The following is a 12,814-nucleotide window of genomic DNA, read 5'->3' on the forward strand; positions in this document are numbered from 1 at the left end:
ACATACCGCTATATATTTTGTGTAACTTCACAAAATTGTGGCTTTTGAAAATAGCTACCATCACCTTTAAACATGATTCATGTTTTGAAGATTTTCTATTATGATTTCTAAACAAATAGATGGAACACGTATTTAACAAGAATTATAAATTAGCATTAGAGAAAATTGTCAGATTGACAATTTCAGAAACACTTTGATGACGTTTTTTAGTGTCTTTTAAATGCATAGGCGATTGTATTTTATGAATGAATGATAGTTTGTGAACTATTCACCTAAATACTGAAAAACTGAAATGTATATTTAGTTACATATGTATTTAATGCATCAATATTATTTGAGTTAACATTTTTTAAATTGAATCCCCGCACCAGTTGCTTGTACAGTGTTTCTTTTTTATTCTCGAGGCAAGTAACCCCATTCTCTCATCATTCAAGGTCACTTCTGCGATGCAGCCGGTAAAATTATCTTTAGTCTGAAACAAGGAATATAATATACTTAATATAATTAATTACATATGATACAAAGCATCATTTATCACCGAATTCCACATCTGGACTTCGTGTTTGCTTGTTTTTTAAAATAAGATTTCCGGATAAAGCAAATCTAATACTATCCTCTTTTCCTTTTAAAAATTATTTCATTTGAACTGTATTGAATATTTATACCTTGCAATTTCCATGATTTCAAGGGAAAAAAAAATCTCGATTTTTATTTATTCACCCTTTTGGCATATTAGGTAATTGATTCTGATGATATTGCAAAAAATGTATACTTAGTAGCTGTTAGCCATTGTCATAAATACTAGTATATGGAATTTGTCCATTTTTAGCACAAGCCTTCGGATTCATTGACAAATTTTAATATACATTTACTTTTTTTTAATGGTATAAAGTGTTTTTCATTTGTTTCATAATCTAAAATGAATATATCGGATATATTTATTATGCAGTTAAACAGTGAAAACCTGTAGTTAATAATTGATATTAATGATATTTTTGTTCATCAAAAGCTCAAATTTGATCAGTAAAATACCATTTCCATATACATATGTATTTCATCTTTTTTTTCATAAAAATTAAGAAAAGAGAAGGCATAAATGAGGTTAAAATGTCCTTTGATCTCAAAAGGGGTCGAGAAATAAGAATAAACCTACACATTTTCACAATCCTCAACTCTTACTTTTCATTCTAATAAGAATCATTTTAGAAGTATTATCATACATTCATCGACATCCATAATCGTACATATGAAGAATGTACCTCTGCAAATCCTACAGTCGCCGACTTAGGTGGTTCTATAACCACAGAAAGCCCAGGAATCGCTTTCGCTTCTAACTTGTATGTAGACGTCTCTAGATCAGTCCTGTTTAACAAGATGGAACTACCAAACCTAAAGGAAAAGACAAACAAGATGTGATTGTGAAAAAACTAATGCCGCCGTATGGCAGCTCATGGTCAAGGTTAAAGTTTTTCAAAAGTAAGTTAAACACCAAGGTTATGAGATCAAAATGTTGGTACCCAAAGAAAGGTCTTGTTACAAGGAATATACATTTGAAATATGATTGCCCTGGCACCAACCATTTAAAAGTTACGGCAAATGTTTAAGTTTATCAAAAGTAGGCAAATTCCAAGGTCATAGTAATGAGGTCAAAAATGTTGATATCCGAAGAAAGGTTTTGTCAAAAGGAATTCATATGTGAAATATGAAAGCTGTAGCACCAACTGTTCCAACGTATGGCCAATGTTAAAGTTTTGATGAATGAAACTAACATCAGAACAATCATATATATTATAGAAAGCATTTTTGAAAATATCAAGGCGATTACTTTTTGTTAATCAGGGATGATAATAATATAAAATTTCATTATATTGAGGATTTAATCTGTCTCTGAAATAAGCTAACAAAAATAACGCATATGTGTACAATATTCAAAACTTTCTCATATGAATGGCAAGGTCTAACGTGTCATAGAACAGACATAAAATAATCTTAGACTATCAATTACCTAAGAAGATAAAGATTGGAGTTTTCGACCTTTGTGAAAATATGTTTAATTCAAGTTCCTATGGTAACTCTATTTATGTCGCACACTTTCGTAATTAGGTAAGAGGAATATGTGATGTGTGACAAATACTGCATTGCGTCTTTTCGTGCAAAGTTTCAGGTAGACAATACTGTTAATATTTCCTGTTTTTGAAGGTAGGTGTTTTGACTTCTACTCACTGATACTAATGCCGATTAATAAGTAAAAAAAGTAGCTGAGTAATGTTTCAACAAATAATTAAATGTGATCTCTGTGAGGTATACATACCGTATGTAAAATAAATATTACAATATACAGCAGGTTTGGGGTAATGCTAAATGTAATGGTAATGCATTGCAATGCATTACTTGAACTCAACGTAATGTTAGTAATGTGTAATGCCAAAATATTGCATTACATGTAATGGTAATGTAATTCATTACTTTCTCAAATCCAGAGTAATGCTGGCATTACATAGCAGTTTGTATATACCTATTTTTTTAAAAAGATGAAAATGAACATGAAAGTTATTGATAAGATTTGTTTTTTTAATAATAGAAATGAATGAAAAAAAGTTAACCTATTTAAACTCTCTGTATCTATTTGAATACATTTTTTTATTCTGTTGAAAGTACAATTACCACACATTTAAATTTTCATACTTATTTTAGATCAGATTTAATTTCAAAGAATATTTTAAAGAGTTTATCATAAAAATGTCCTTTAAAAATAATTCCGGTATGAGGCACACTAATAAATGTACATTATAAACTGATAACTGCAACCTTTTGAAAAGAGTGTCATCAAAACACGCAATGTAGCTAGGATTATGTAACAATTAAAACAATGTATTGTTTTGAGAAAAGCTTCAAAAACCAGCCCTTTCTTTTTTCTTCTGACTGTGTTTATGAAACATTGATTGAGCTGATGTAGCTTGAGCTGACCATAACAAATCCATTTCAACAAAAGGAGCAGAAGACATTCTACTTTTGGAGGAAATGTACATACTGTCCAACCCTTTTTACAAGTTTGTCAATGCATTTAATTTTTGTTACAATTCAAGGTACTATAGATCCAAATAATCTTTATATGTCTTATTAATTAAATTTAGTTTTGGGGAGGGAATAAATTGCCCAAAAATTAAATTGCTTTATGGCATCAATAGCTACACAAAAAGAGCATTTTGTACATGTTTTTATCATATTGGCAATTGAAAAGTTTGAACTTCCTATGAATAATAAAAAAGATATGTCAATTATTTACAGTGTAGTACTTGAAATGAAATTTGAATTATCATTCATCATGTTTAGTTTTGAAGGGGTGGGATGCATGTTTATCACAATAGTTGCAAAATTTTGTATTTTTATTTTTGAAAAACCTCCAAAAGTAATGGTAATGGTAATGCATTATTTTGCTAAAGTAATGGTAATGTAATGCATTAGTTTAAGAAATTGGAGTAATGGTAATGGTAATTTAATGCCCAAATTCTTGCAGTAATGGTAATGTAAAGCATTATTTTACAATGTAATTCGCCCCAAGCCTGATATACAGCTATTATGCACAATTACCAATTGAATCAATATTTGAGGTTGTATACTATACTTGCGGTAAATTTGAGGCAAATTTGGAACATTGTCCTTTCCCATAGTTACTGCATGGAGCCGTTTACATTTACCGATGATATTTATTTTATAAAATCCGTCTAAAACATTCATTAGAAATATCATTCATAGATTTCAGCTGGAAATTCCAGAACTTTGAATCAGTTATAAAAATCGTAAATGCAACATTAATATGACATTGACTTTTGTTTTAAATACTGAATTAACTTGTATGAAATTCTAATCTACTACAGGGGAAAAGACTTGCAAATGGGTGGTGAAAAGATTGGAATATATTTAAGTTTTATTATATAAAATGAAATATGAAAGTCATAAAGAATATTCCAATAGGGTATACATGTCAAATCAAACTAAATGTATATACAGTGTATATAATTTTATAACATTACTACGAATGAGTGGGTTTTAAATACTTATACAATGAATCAAATGACCGAACGCACATGAATTAGACTTTATTGTTGAGTGATAATTAGTTTTATTCTACTGCTACTTTTATCCTTTCATAAAAATGTAGCATTCCATTTTTAATTTCCAATAAAATGTTGTTCATAGACAATGATGAAAAATAACCCGAATTTTTCTATAATAATTCTATTAAGATCATCGCAATTATGTATTCTTAGATTTATATACATAAAGCGAAAAAAAAATAATTTAATTTTTAGTTCGAAACCAATCTTAATTTACATGACTTCCTGTAATTTTTATTATCAATATTCTAATATTATTCCATCCCGATCACTGTTCGCCATCTTCACCTTTTTCTTATATATCACATTCATACAGACATGCAATCCCGCAGAAAACATATATAAATACAATGCCTGGAATGCGACGTAATTTAGTCATTAACAATATTTACCCATGAACCCCCTCCCCATCCTTCAGAAAGACACATTTAGATGGCTAACATACAATATTAAAAGACATCAAATGATCAATTTCACAAAACAATAGAGGTACAAAGGCTACAGTTGTAATTTTTTTTGGACAAAAACTTCTATGTGATACACATGTGGTATTCTTACTTTCCCTCATTAAAAATATGTTGCTCTTATTTCGTCAGGTTTTTCTCTAAAGCGCACATACCCTGCGTTATCATGCAGAAATATTTCTGTGCGTATCATTTGAAAATGACATTTGCTTTTAAGATAATCGTTTAACAGTGGTGTTCAAAATAGTATGTTTTCTGATATTGACAAGGAAAACGCCGTTTTTTCGTTAAGTCCGGTTAAAAAACTATTAGATAAAGTTTAAAACAAGAACTTTACTTGTAAGAGAAGATTTAACATGAGCAGAGTACATGACAAAGACATGATTAGAACACTTTGAAAGAAAAGACTTGCCTAAAAATTTTCAAGTCGACCCATTTTCCAAGCTCGACTTCTGTCTGGGACTTCAGCTGCCCTTTTTTGTTTCCATCGGAATCAAAGAAAGTTATTTTTGGCTTTCTTTCTTCTAGTTCCACTACCCAATTGGCCTTTAAAAATGAAATTGAGGATCAGTAGTAAGTTGCAGTGGAAAAGTTCAATTTCAATTCTATAAATTAAAATTAGAAACATTTAATCTTTAACACCAAACACTTAAAACATTAGGTTTTTTTGAAAACCACGCTGCCTATGTTTATGGAGCCTTGGATTAAGAAAAGGGCACATTTTCAGGATATACACAACTTGTTACATGTATCCACGACTTCAAATAGCATGGCCACGAAAGCAAGAGCAAACTTTGGTCAAAAATGTACCAGAGTTTGCACTCATTGATAGATTGCAACCTTATAGTCAGGGCATCTTTATAGTCAGACTAAACCTTAAAATAAGCACTGTAGTGAAAGTTGCTTAATACAAAAGTACCTATAACTATTCATCAAGAGTTTGCTGAATGATTGGGCATATATCAAGTTTATGAGTTTTCTCTGGACCTTCTGTAGCAGGCAAGATAATGCTTCAGAGACATGTAAGAATTTTCGGCAATGATCGGCAAAAAACGGAAAAATCCGTAGGCAATTCAGTATGTAAATAATGCCCTAACAATTAGTATGAAAAACGTCAGTCAGCATTTGACTTAATGATAGATTGTATTTGTTGACAAAGTCATTGTATAGAACATAAAACTTGTAAAATGATGACTTCAAACAAGACTGTTGATATCCTTGTTTCATCAACTTGTTTGTCAATAGATTGCCTCGTTTTAGAAATTGTTCACACGTAGAGCATGCTCTTGCGTACCGAATCAACTGGGAGACAAAAAACCCATATGCAGCTGATAATGGTATATTGCTACATAAGTAAGGGAAGTTGACGATTGAAAATTTAAGTCATCACGTTTATCATTTGTTTTTAGGTTACCATTAAAGTATTTTTCTAATAAAGTATCCAAATATGAACCAGATGTGTCAGACTCTAAAGTATCTTTTATTTCAAGCTCACTGGGATATATCGAGTCGACATATGAATGGAAGTAATCATTGTTCATTGATAATATGTCGTCGATATATTTAAATGTCGATCTGAAGGCCACAGCAAGTGTTTTCATCATCTCATGTAGAAGTTTTTGAATAAAGCCTGCTTCATATGAATACAAAAATAGGTCTGCTAACAAGGGAATCAATAGAAATAAAACAATAAAACAAATAAATAAAACAATAGAAATGCTCTGTGCACATACCGATGATGGATTATGTAAAGTTGCTATAGCCATGGAACTCTTCTCCGGTTTGATACAGAATCCAAAAGTAGATAGAGGTGATTTGTAAAGAGGAGAGGAAGTGACAGTAAGAGATAACGAGTCTTTTCCATCCATTGATAAGGAAGCCTGAAAAATAATATAGTATTTTATCTTCTAGAAAAATTATTTACTGGTAAACCTTTCGAGCCACATGTTCTCATTTTGCAATATTTTCGTTGGAGCAAAGCAAATGTGTACCTTATAGTTTCTGGTTTTTATTATATCCATTTCCAATTTTTTATTAATTTTTTTTTCTAAAATTTGAACTAGGTAATATGCCTTTTAGAAAAGGTAATCATTTTTCATTATTTTAAATATAAGCGTATTTCTTTTCTCGAAGAAAAGTTCAAATTTAACTTTAAATTTTTGTTGCATTTATTAGATAGTTTTTCTGATTACATTTGTATAAGAGACATTAAGTGTACTATGTACTCAGGATATTTTAAAGATATACATCCGTTTTATCTTTTCTTTTTAAATAATGATGAATCTCCAAATGTTATACTTGAAGTCAAAACAATATTAAATTTATTTATCATTGCATGTTACTTGTGGGTAATGTAATGCCCTTGATGTCATTAGAAAGATGTATTATGTATAGATGAGACATTGTTTACTAACATACCGGCATAGCACTGGAAATTCGCTTGGCCTGCTGTATCTTTTTTCTTAATTCGGCTATATTATTCCTCAGTTTTGCGGTACTAGTTTGTATTTTTGAACACGGATCGGCATGGGTGCTCAAAATTGTTCTAATGTCCTGTCTGTTTTTCTTAATTTCTGCCACTAGAAAACGAAAATTGTGAAAAGAAAATTAGAGGCGTCCAAACATTTTATCTCTGTTAAAAGCCAGCCAAGAAACACATAAGTAGCAATGCTTATATCAAATAATTTGAGTATTTAATTTCTTTTTGTTTTCATTTTTAATCATTATCAAAAACATAAATATATGGAAGGTGAAAATATAAAAATTCATATCTGAAAAAAAAAAAAGAATTAAAAAGGGAAGAGGCGTTGTTTTCTTAATTTCTGCCAATAGAAAACGAACATAGTGGAGTAACAGTGTATAAACAATTTATTCCTGTTAAGAAGAAGCAACCAAGAAACAAATAAGTAGTTATGTATTCAAATTTAATAGTTTTGAATATTTATTTTTTTTTTTCATTTTCAATCATTATCATAAACATAGAAAAGAAAAAGGTTAAAGCAATATGAGCTGCATTTTTGAGAATTTTATTTTGTTGTTAAAATGTGTTATTATGATAAATTTGTATGTAATTTAAACTTTTTTGATCAATTAGACAGAAATAAAGTATCAAATTGTTTCAGAATAAAGGATTCTGTACAATCAAATATATAGTATTATAAGAGAAATCAATATTGTGCAGGACGACAATAATGTAATTTTGCCTCAATCAAAGCTTATAAATAGTTCTTCCATCGCAAATATGTACAACAGAAGTTTATAAACGTTCTTTTTTCTGTCAATGAAATAGTTCATTACAATTTGGCAACAAAAATTTCTGACGTCAAAGTTGCAGCTCATATTGCTTTAAATTGTCATATCTGAAAATAAAAATGAATTAAAAAATGGAAGAAGCATTGTGTTTAGCTAACCGTTTTTATCCATGCTATTTCAAACATTTAGCCATCTAAATTATGATATAAGAAAATTTCAATGTTTTGACGTGCAAATTACCTTTTGTCAATAAATCAGTGAGAGTCTCTGCGGTCTTTCGGGATTTATCATTCTTCGAGATTGCTGAAGCTCCCTCATACTCTGCTAGCTTTTCTTTTGCAATTTTACTGAATCCTTTGGATTTATTCAGAATCAATTCAACTTTACTTAAAAATACATCAGACATTTTTTGAATTCTAGGTTTGAATTTGCCAATAATGACTTTGGTCCCATTCCAAAGCTTTGAGACTTCTGTTAGATTGGATACAAATGATTCCATATTGTTCTTTCGCAAAACAAAAACTGCGTTTCTCTGATTAATCTCTGTAACGAATAGAAACCATTTTAGTGATTATGTTCAAAGATAATCTAATAATCATCAACAATTTTGTTGAGATTTAAACCTTACCGCTCTTCTTGATAATAACATATGAGAAGTGTCATGTAAAAACATATTGTTAAAAAATGCATAGCCTTACCTTCTATTCGCTTCCGAAGTTTTGTTGAGTTTTCAAACAAATCAACAGTTTTTGATTTATAAACTTGTGCTTTTTCAGCCAATTTGTCCCCTGTTAATTAAAGAGCAGCATCTTATTCTGAGAACAAGTCATTCTTAAAATATTCATTTTAAAATAACGAAAAAGGCAAGAAATAAGAAATTGTATTTACTAAATCTGTTTGGAAATCCAGCCTTTGGGTCATCTAATCCCCAGTCCCACCATGAAGATGATTCTGTTGTGGTAGGTATTTTTGTGGTGGTCGAAATGATCTCTTTTTTAGGTCTTTCAATAAAAATGTCACTTTTACCATTTCCATCAATTAGAATAGTTTCAGTAGCTGTTGGTAGTGATTTTGTAGGCTGCAGTTCTTCCTCAGGCTCTGTATCATCAACCTCACCACTACCACTTCCTGATGTGTCAAGCAAATCAGATGTTGTTGTTTTAGGGGACATACTTATGGAGGTTTTTGACGATGGTGTTGCACTCGCTGTTGTTGTTGAGGAAGTTGTACTTGAAGTTGTTGTAGTTGATTGAGTTGTACTTGTTGTGGTTGAAGGAGTAGTGGTAGTTGTGGTTGAAGGTATTGTGGTAGTTGTGGTTGAAGTAGTGGTACTTGTGGTTGAAGGTGTTGTGGTAGTTGTTGTTGAAGGAGTAGTGGTAGTTGTTGTGGTTGTAGGAGTTGTGGTTGAAGGAGTAGTGGTAGTTGTTGTTGAAGGAGTTGGGGTTGTTGTAGTTGTGGTCGAAGGACTTGTAGTTGTTTTTGGAGATGGTTTTATTGTGATGATTGTAGGTTTCACTGTAGTCGATGTAGTGACTGTTAAAGAGGTAGTTTTTGTTGTACTTGTCAATTGAGAAGTTGATAAAGGTGTAGTTGTGGCAGTTGTAATACTTTTACTTGTTGTTGGGGATGCCGTAGTTTTTCTCCCGAAGATATTAAAAAAGAAACCTCCTGACCTTTCAGTTGTTGGAGAAGAGGTAGTTGAAGAAGTGGTTGCTGGACTGAGGGTAGTTGTTTCTGGTTTTACCGGCTTGATTGTAATATTATCATCATCAATAAAAATGAAATCATCTGTGGAGACTGTCACTGTGTCCGAGGTACCGTTCTTGTGAGGCAGAACAGATGGTACTGGGGAGGAATCAGGTTCAATGAGTTCTATCTCACCAGAACCACTGCCACTTTCAACATTGCTTTCTGTAAAAATGCAAGTAGAGTATATTTCTTTAAAATAAATCATAGAGCGAAATGATTGCATAAGTGTCTTTTAAGCAAAACTTCTGTGGTTGAGATTGAAATTGTCTCTTGTTTCATTTATCAAAATTGTTAGTTTTAAAAACAAAAATTTAATTTTTTTTTATTTTATTACTATTTAAAGTCAACTGAAAATTGAGTAAATTAGAGGTGGTATGACATTGCACAGGAATTGTATGCTTTTGACTCGTGGTCACCTGGTTAGTGGCGCAGTGGTTAGATCGTTTGCGAGCGTTTGCTTTAGAGTCGTAGAGTAGAGAGTTGATCCTTATGTCGCAGGTTTGAATCTACTGTGCGACTAGGAGATCGGTCCTTCGGATGAGACCGTACAAAGGTACCGTGTCGCAGTAGGTGCTGACACGAAAAAGATCCCTCACTGCTCAAAATCAAGTGTCGAGTACAGATATAAATTTGCAGCCCTCCACCAGCAAGTGGTTGCGTCTCAATATGAGTGATAATTCTCGAAGGGACGTTAAACAAACAAACAAACAATTGACTCATTCTTCGGAAACGATATAATCATAATTTTAGAAGTAGTTAATTACATGTATACCTGTTGTTGCCAAAATTAATCAAATATATTAATGTGAAATTGGAATAAATATCTTGTAAGCCATTTTATGCTTTATTTAGTTAGATAATTATTACATTTTATTTCGTAAAACCAGACTCACCAGCAATATATGAAGTACAATCAATCACACTGGTCTTTTTATCATATTCTTTTAATGCAAGAAGGTTATGACAACGCTCTTCAATAATGTCTTCATCGCCCAATGCTTTTCTGAGATGATCAAGCACTCTGTCTATTTTCTGAAGAAGACGAGAATTACGGTCATAACATATGACAGGCAATCAAATGGACAATAGTCTATGTAATGTTCACCTTTCGTCATTATCATATGTTTTTGAGAATACTTAAAATTTTGATCACTACCTATCCTTTTATTCATTTTTACATGCTTGAAACAAAATCAGTTTGTAACAATACTGATTTGAACTGATTTTATAAAAGAGCACGAGAAAATGTATTCAGTTAAAGATAGATAACTGCTTTTAAAGTCTTAAGCTCACCAGTATGTAAGATTTTAGTCTTGCGCCAATCTTTCGCGTCTCAACCATTATAAGCAATGTTCCATCTCCGTGTGTAATGTTTCGGGCTTTTAACAGTACAGGTATAACTGTTCTGAAAGACACCAAACCAAATTGTAAATTATCAAATTGTAAAAAATGTTGCACTAGTATAATTTCTTAAATGAATATCAGAATATGTCACATGCACAGAATAAAATCCAAGTATATATTTTACAGGGGTGTACCACGAGTAAAGTATATGTTGAACATATATATGTTTATAAAAGTGTAAAATATGTCCCATGCATGTATATGAATAGTACATATCCTTTATCAGATGAAAGGTGTTCAACATGTCATTTAATGGTATGACGAAGGTATGTTTAGTTTATATAGTATACTTATAAAATTTTCATGATTAACATATGTTGAACATATGACAAACATACATTATTTTGCTTGTTTTTATCGTAAAAGATACTGCAATTTAATATTTACTTATAGAAAAAATTCAATTTACAGTATATAGATGTCTGTATTAATATTTTTTTTTATTTTGATTTGAAAATGATAATTAAAATAAATTAGTACCCATGGTATTAGAAAAGAGCATTATATCATTTAAATGTGTCACCTGTGTAGAAATTCCTCAGATTTCTGTAAATTTCTTGACCTAGAGTAGGCCAAGTTGACCAGTGTTCTAATGTCCGTACTCCTGCCTTGAGTGTTTACACGTATCCCAGAAGTCTGATTTTTTCCTTCTCGTCCTTGTTCTATACTTTTACTCAGATCTTTATTATCCTTCAATAAAAACAAAGGTTTCTGGTTTTGAATTCTAAAACACGTCACTGTGTACATGTACAATGTACCTTGTACAGTATCAACTAGCAAAATTTGTTTTTCAATTTATGAATGTTCTTGTATATAGCTTTTCAAAAATAAATCTATTCCGAATATGCACGGTATAGATATTTGATTTAACAATCTTTAATAGACTTCGACTGACTTTCCGTAATTTGAAGGGTTGCAGACATTAAGAATTTACAAAACCTATCCAATTAATCTTATTACAGATCGCCTTAGGGAGATTACTTACCATGAATGTCCGCTGGGCAAATCTAAGGTCCATGTATGCAGATTTTGCTAAAGCCTGAGATTCATTTATATACCTTCTGATACCAGTCTCAAATTGCTGCAATGAATAAATATAAGATTAAAAAAGAAATGAAATCATATTCTAAGCCATATATGTGGAGAATTATTTTTAAGGATGTTTTGCAAATTATGCATTTTTTTTTTCATTTGTATCACTTCAGTTTCCCCCTTCTGATTTGTTCCGAATAAAACAGTCATGTATAATGCCATCATTTCATCAATCAAATTTGTAACAGGTATCTGCATCCAGATAAACTTTCGATTTTTTGAGCTTCACCATTTTTTATTATGCAACAAATTTGCCGATCCTATCAAATTTTCCATTTTTTAGGTAAGTGCCGCGACATAACCATTAATACCGGTATATAACATTACATCTTTTCATTTTATGTGTAATGTTATGGCTTTTTTTTGCCTGTGTATACGCCAGCCGTCTGCTTTGTAATTTTTTAAAGCTAATTTATTGCGTCTGTCTTGTCCTCATTTCCATATTCTTCTAGGTTTTCTTTTCACAACTTCAACATTTGTCTTTTTTTCTTGTGTGTTTTTCCCAGTCAAAGTGTCCATACCTTATATATATATATATATATATATATATATATATATATATATATATATATATATATATATATATATATATATATATATATATATATATATATATTCCTACCCTGCAATGGTTTTTCCCCTCTACTCTTCGTGTGTTCTCACCTTACATTTTGTTCTGTTAATCCTAATTTTAATATTATGTCTATTTCTCTGTGTTATATGTTTTATAACCCT

The 12,814-nt window shown here is 30.9% G+C and overlaps 1 protein-coding gene across 1 annotated transcript in view; it reads right to left on the bottom strand.

Annotated features, from left to right (window-relative positions):
* LOC133181020 (uncharacterized) overlaps window positions 1–12,814 on the bottom strand; it is a 31,432-nt gene that overhangs the window by 11,622 nt on the left and 6,996 nt on the right. Inside the window, exons 7-18 of the mRNA XM_061315549.1 lie at window positions 11,973–12,068; window positions 11,511–11,677; window positions 10,877–10,988; window positions 10,477–10,615; window positions 8,723–9,745; window positions 8,533–8,622; window positions 8,075–8,377; window positions 7,001–7,161; window positions 6,316–6,462; window positions 4,995–5,128; window positions 1,260–1,389; window positions 369–472 (exon numbers count right to left, since the gene is read on the bottom strand). Coding sequence (XP_061171533.1) covers window positions 369–472; window positions 1,260–1,389; window positions 4,995–5,128; window positions 6,316–6,462; window positions 7,001–7,161; window positions 8,075–8,377; window positions 8,533–8,622; window positions 8,723–9,745; window positions 10,477–10,615; window positions 10,877–10,988; window positions 11,511–11,677; window positions 11,973–12,068 — 2,606 coding nt within the window. The remainder of the gene's footprint in view (window positions 1–368; window positions 473–1,259; window positions 1,390–4,994; window positions 5,129–6,315; window positions 6,463–7,000; window positions 7,162–8,074; window positions 8,378–8,532; window positions 8,623–8,722; window positions 9,746–10,476; window positions 10,616–10,876; window positions 10,989–11,510; window positions 11,678–11,972; window positions 12,069–12,814) is intronic.

Source organism: Saccostrea echinata, unplaced genomic scaffold, assembly GCF_033153115.1.
Source record: "Saccostrea echinata isolate AGI-Se365-2 ecotype Australia unplaced genomic scaffold, CSIRO_AGI_Sech_v1 ptg000008l, whole genome shotgun sequence".
Lineage (NCBI taxonomy): Eukaryota > Metazoa > Mollusca > Bivalvia > Ostreida > Ostreidae > Saccostrea > Saccostrea echinata.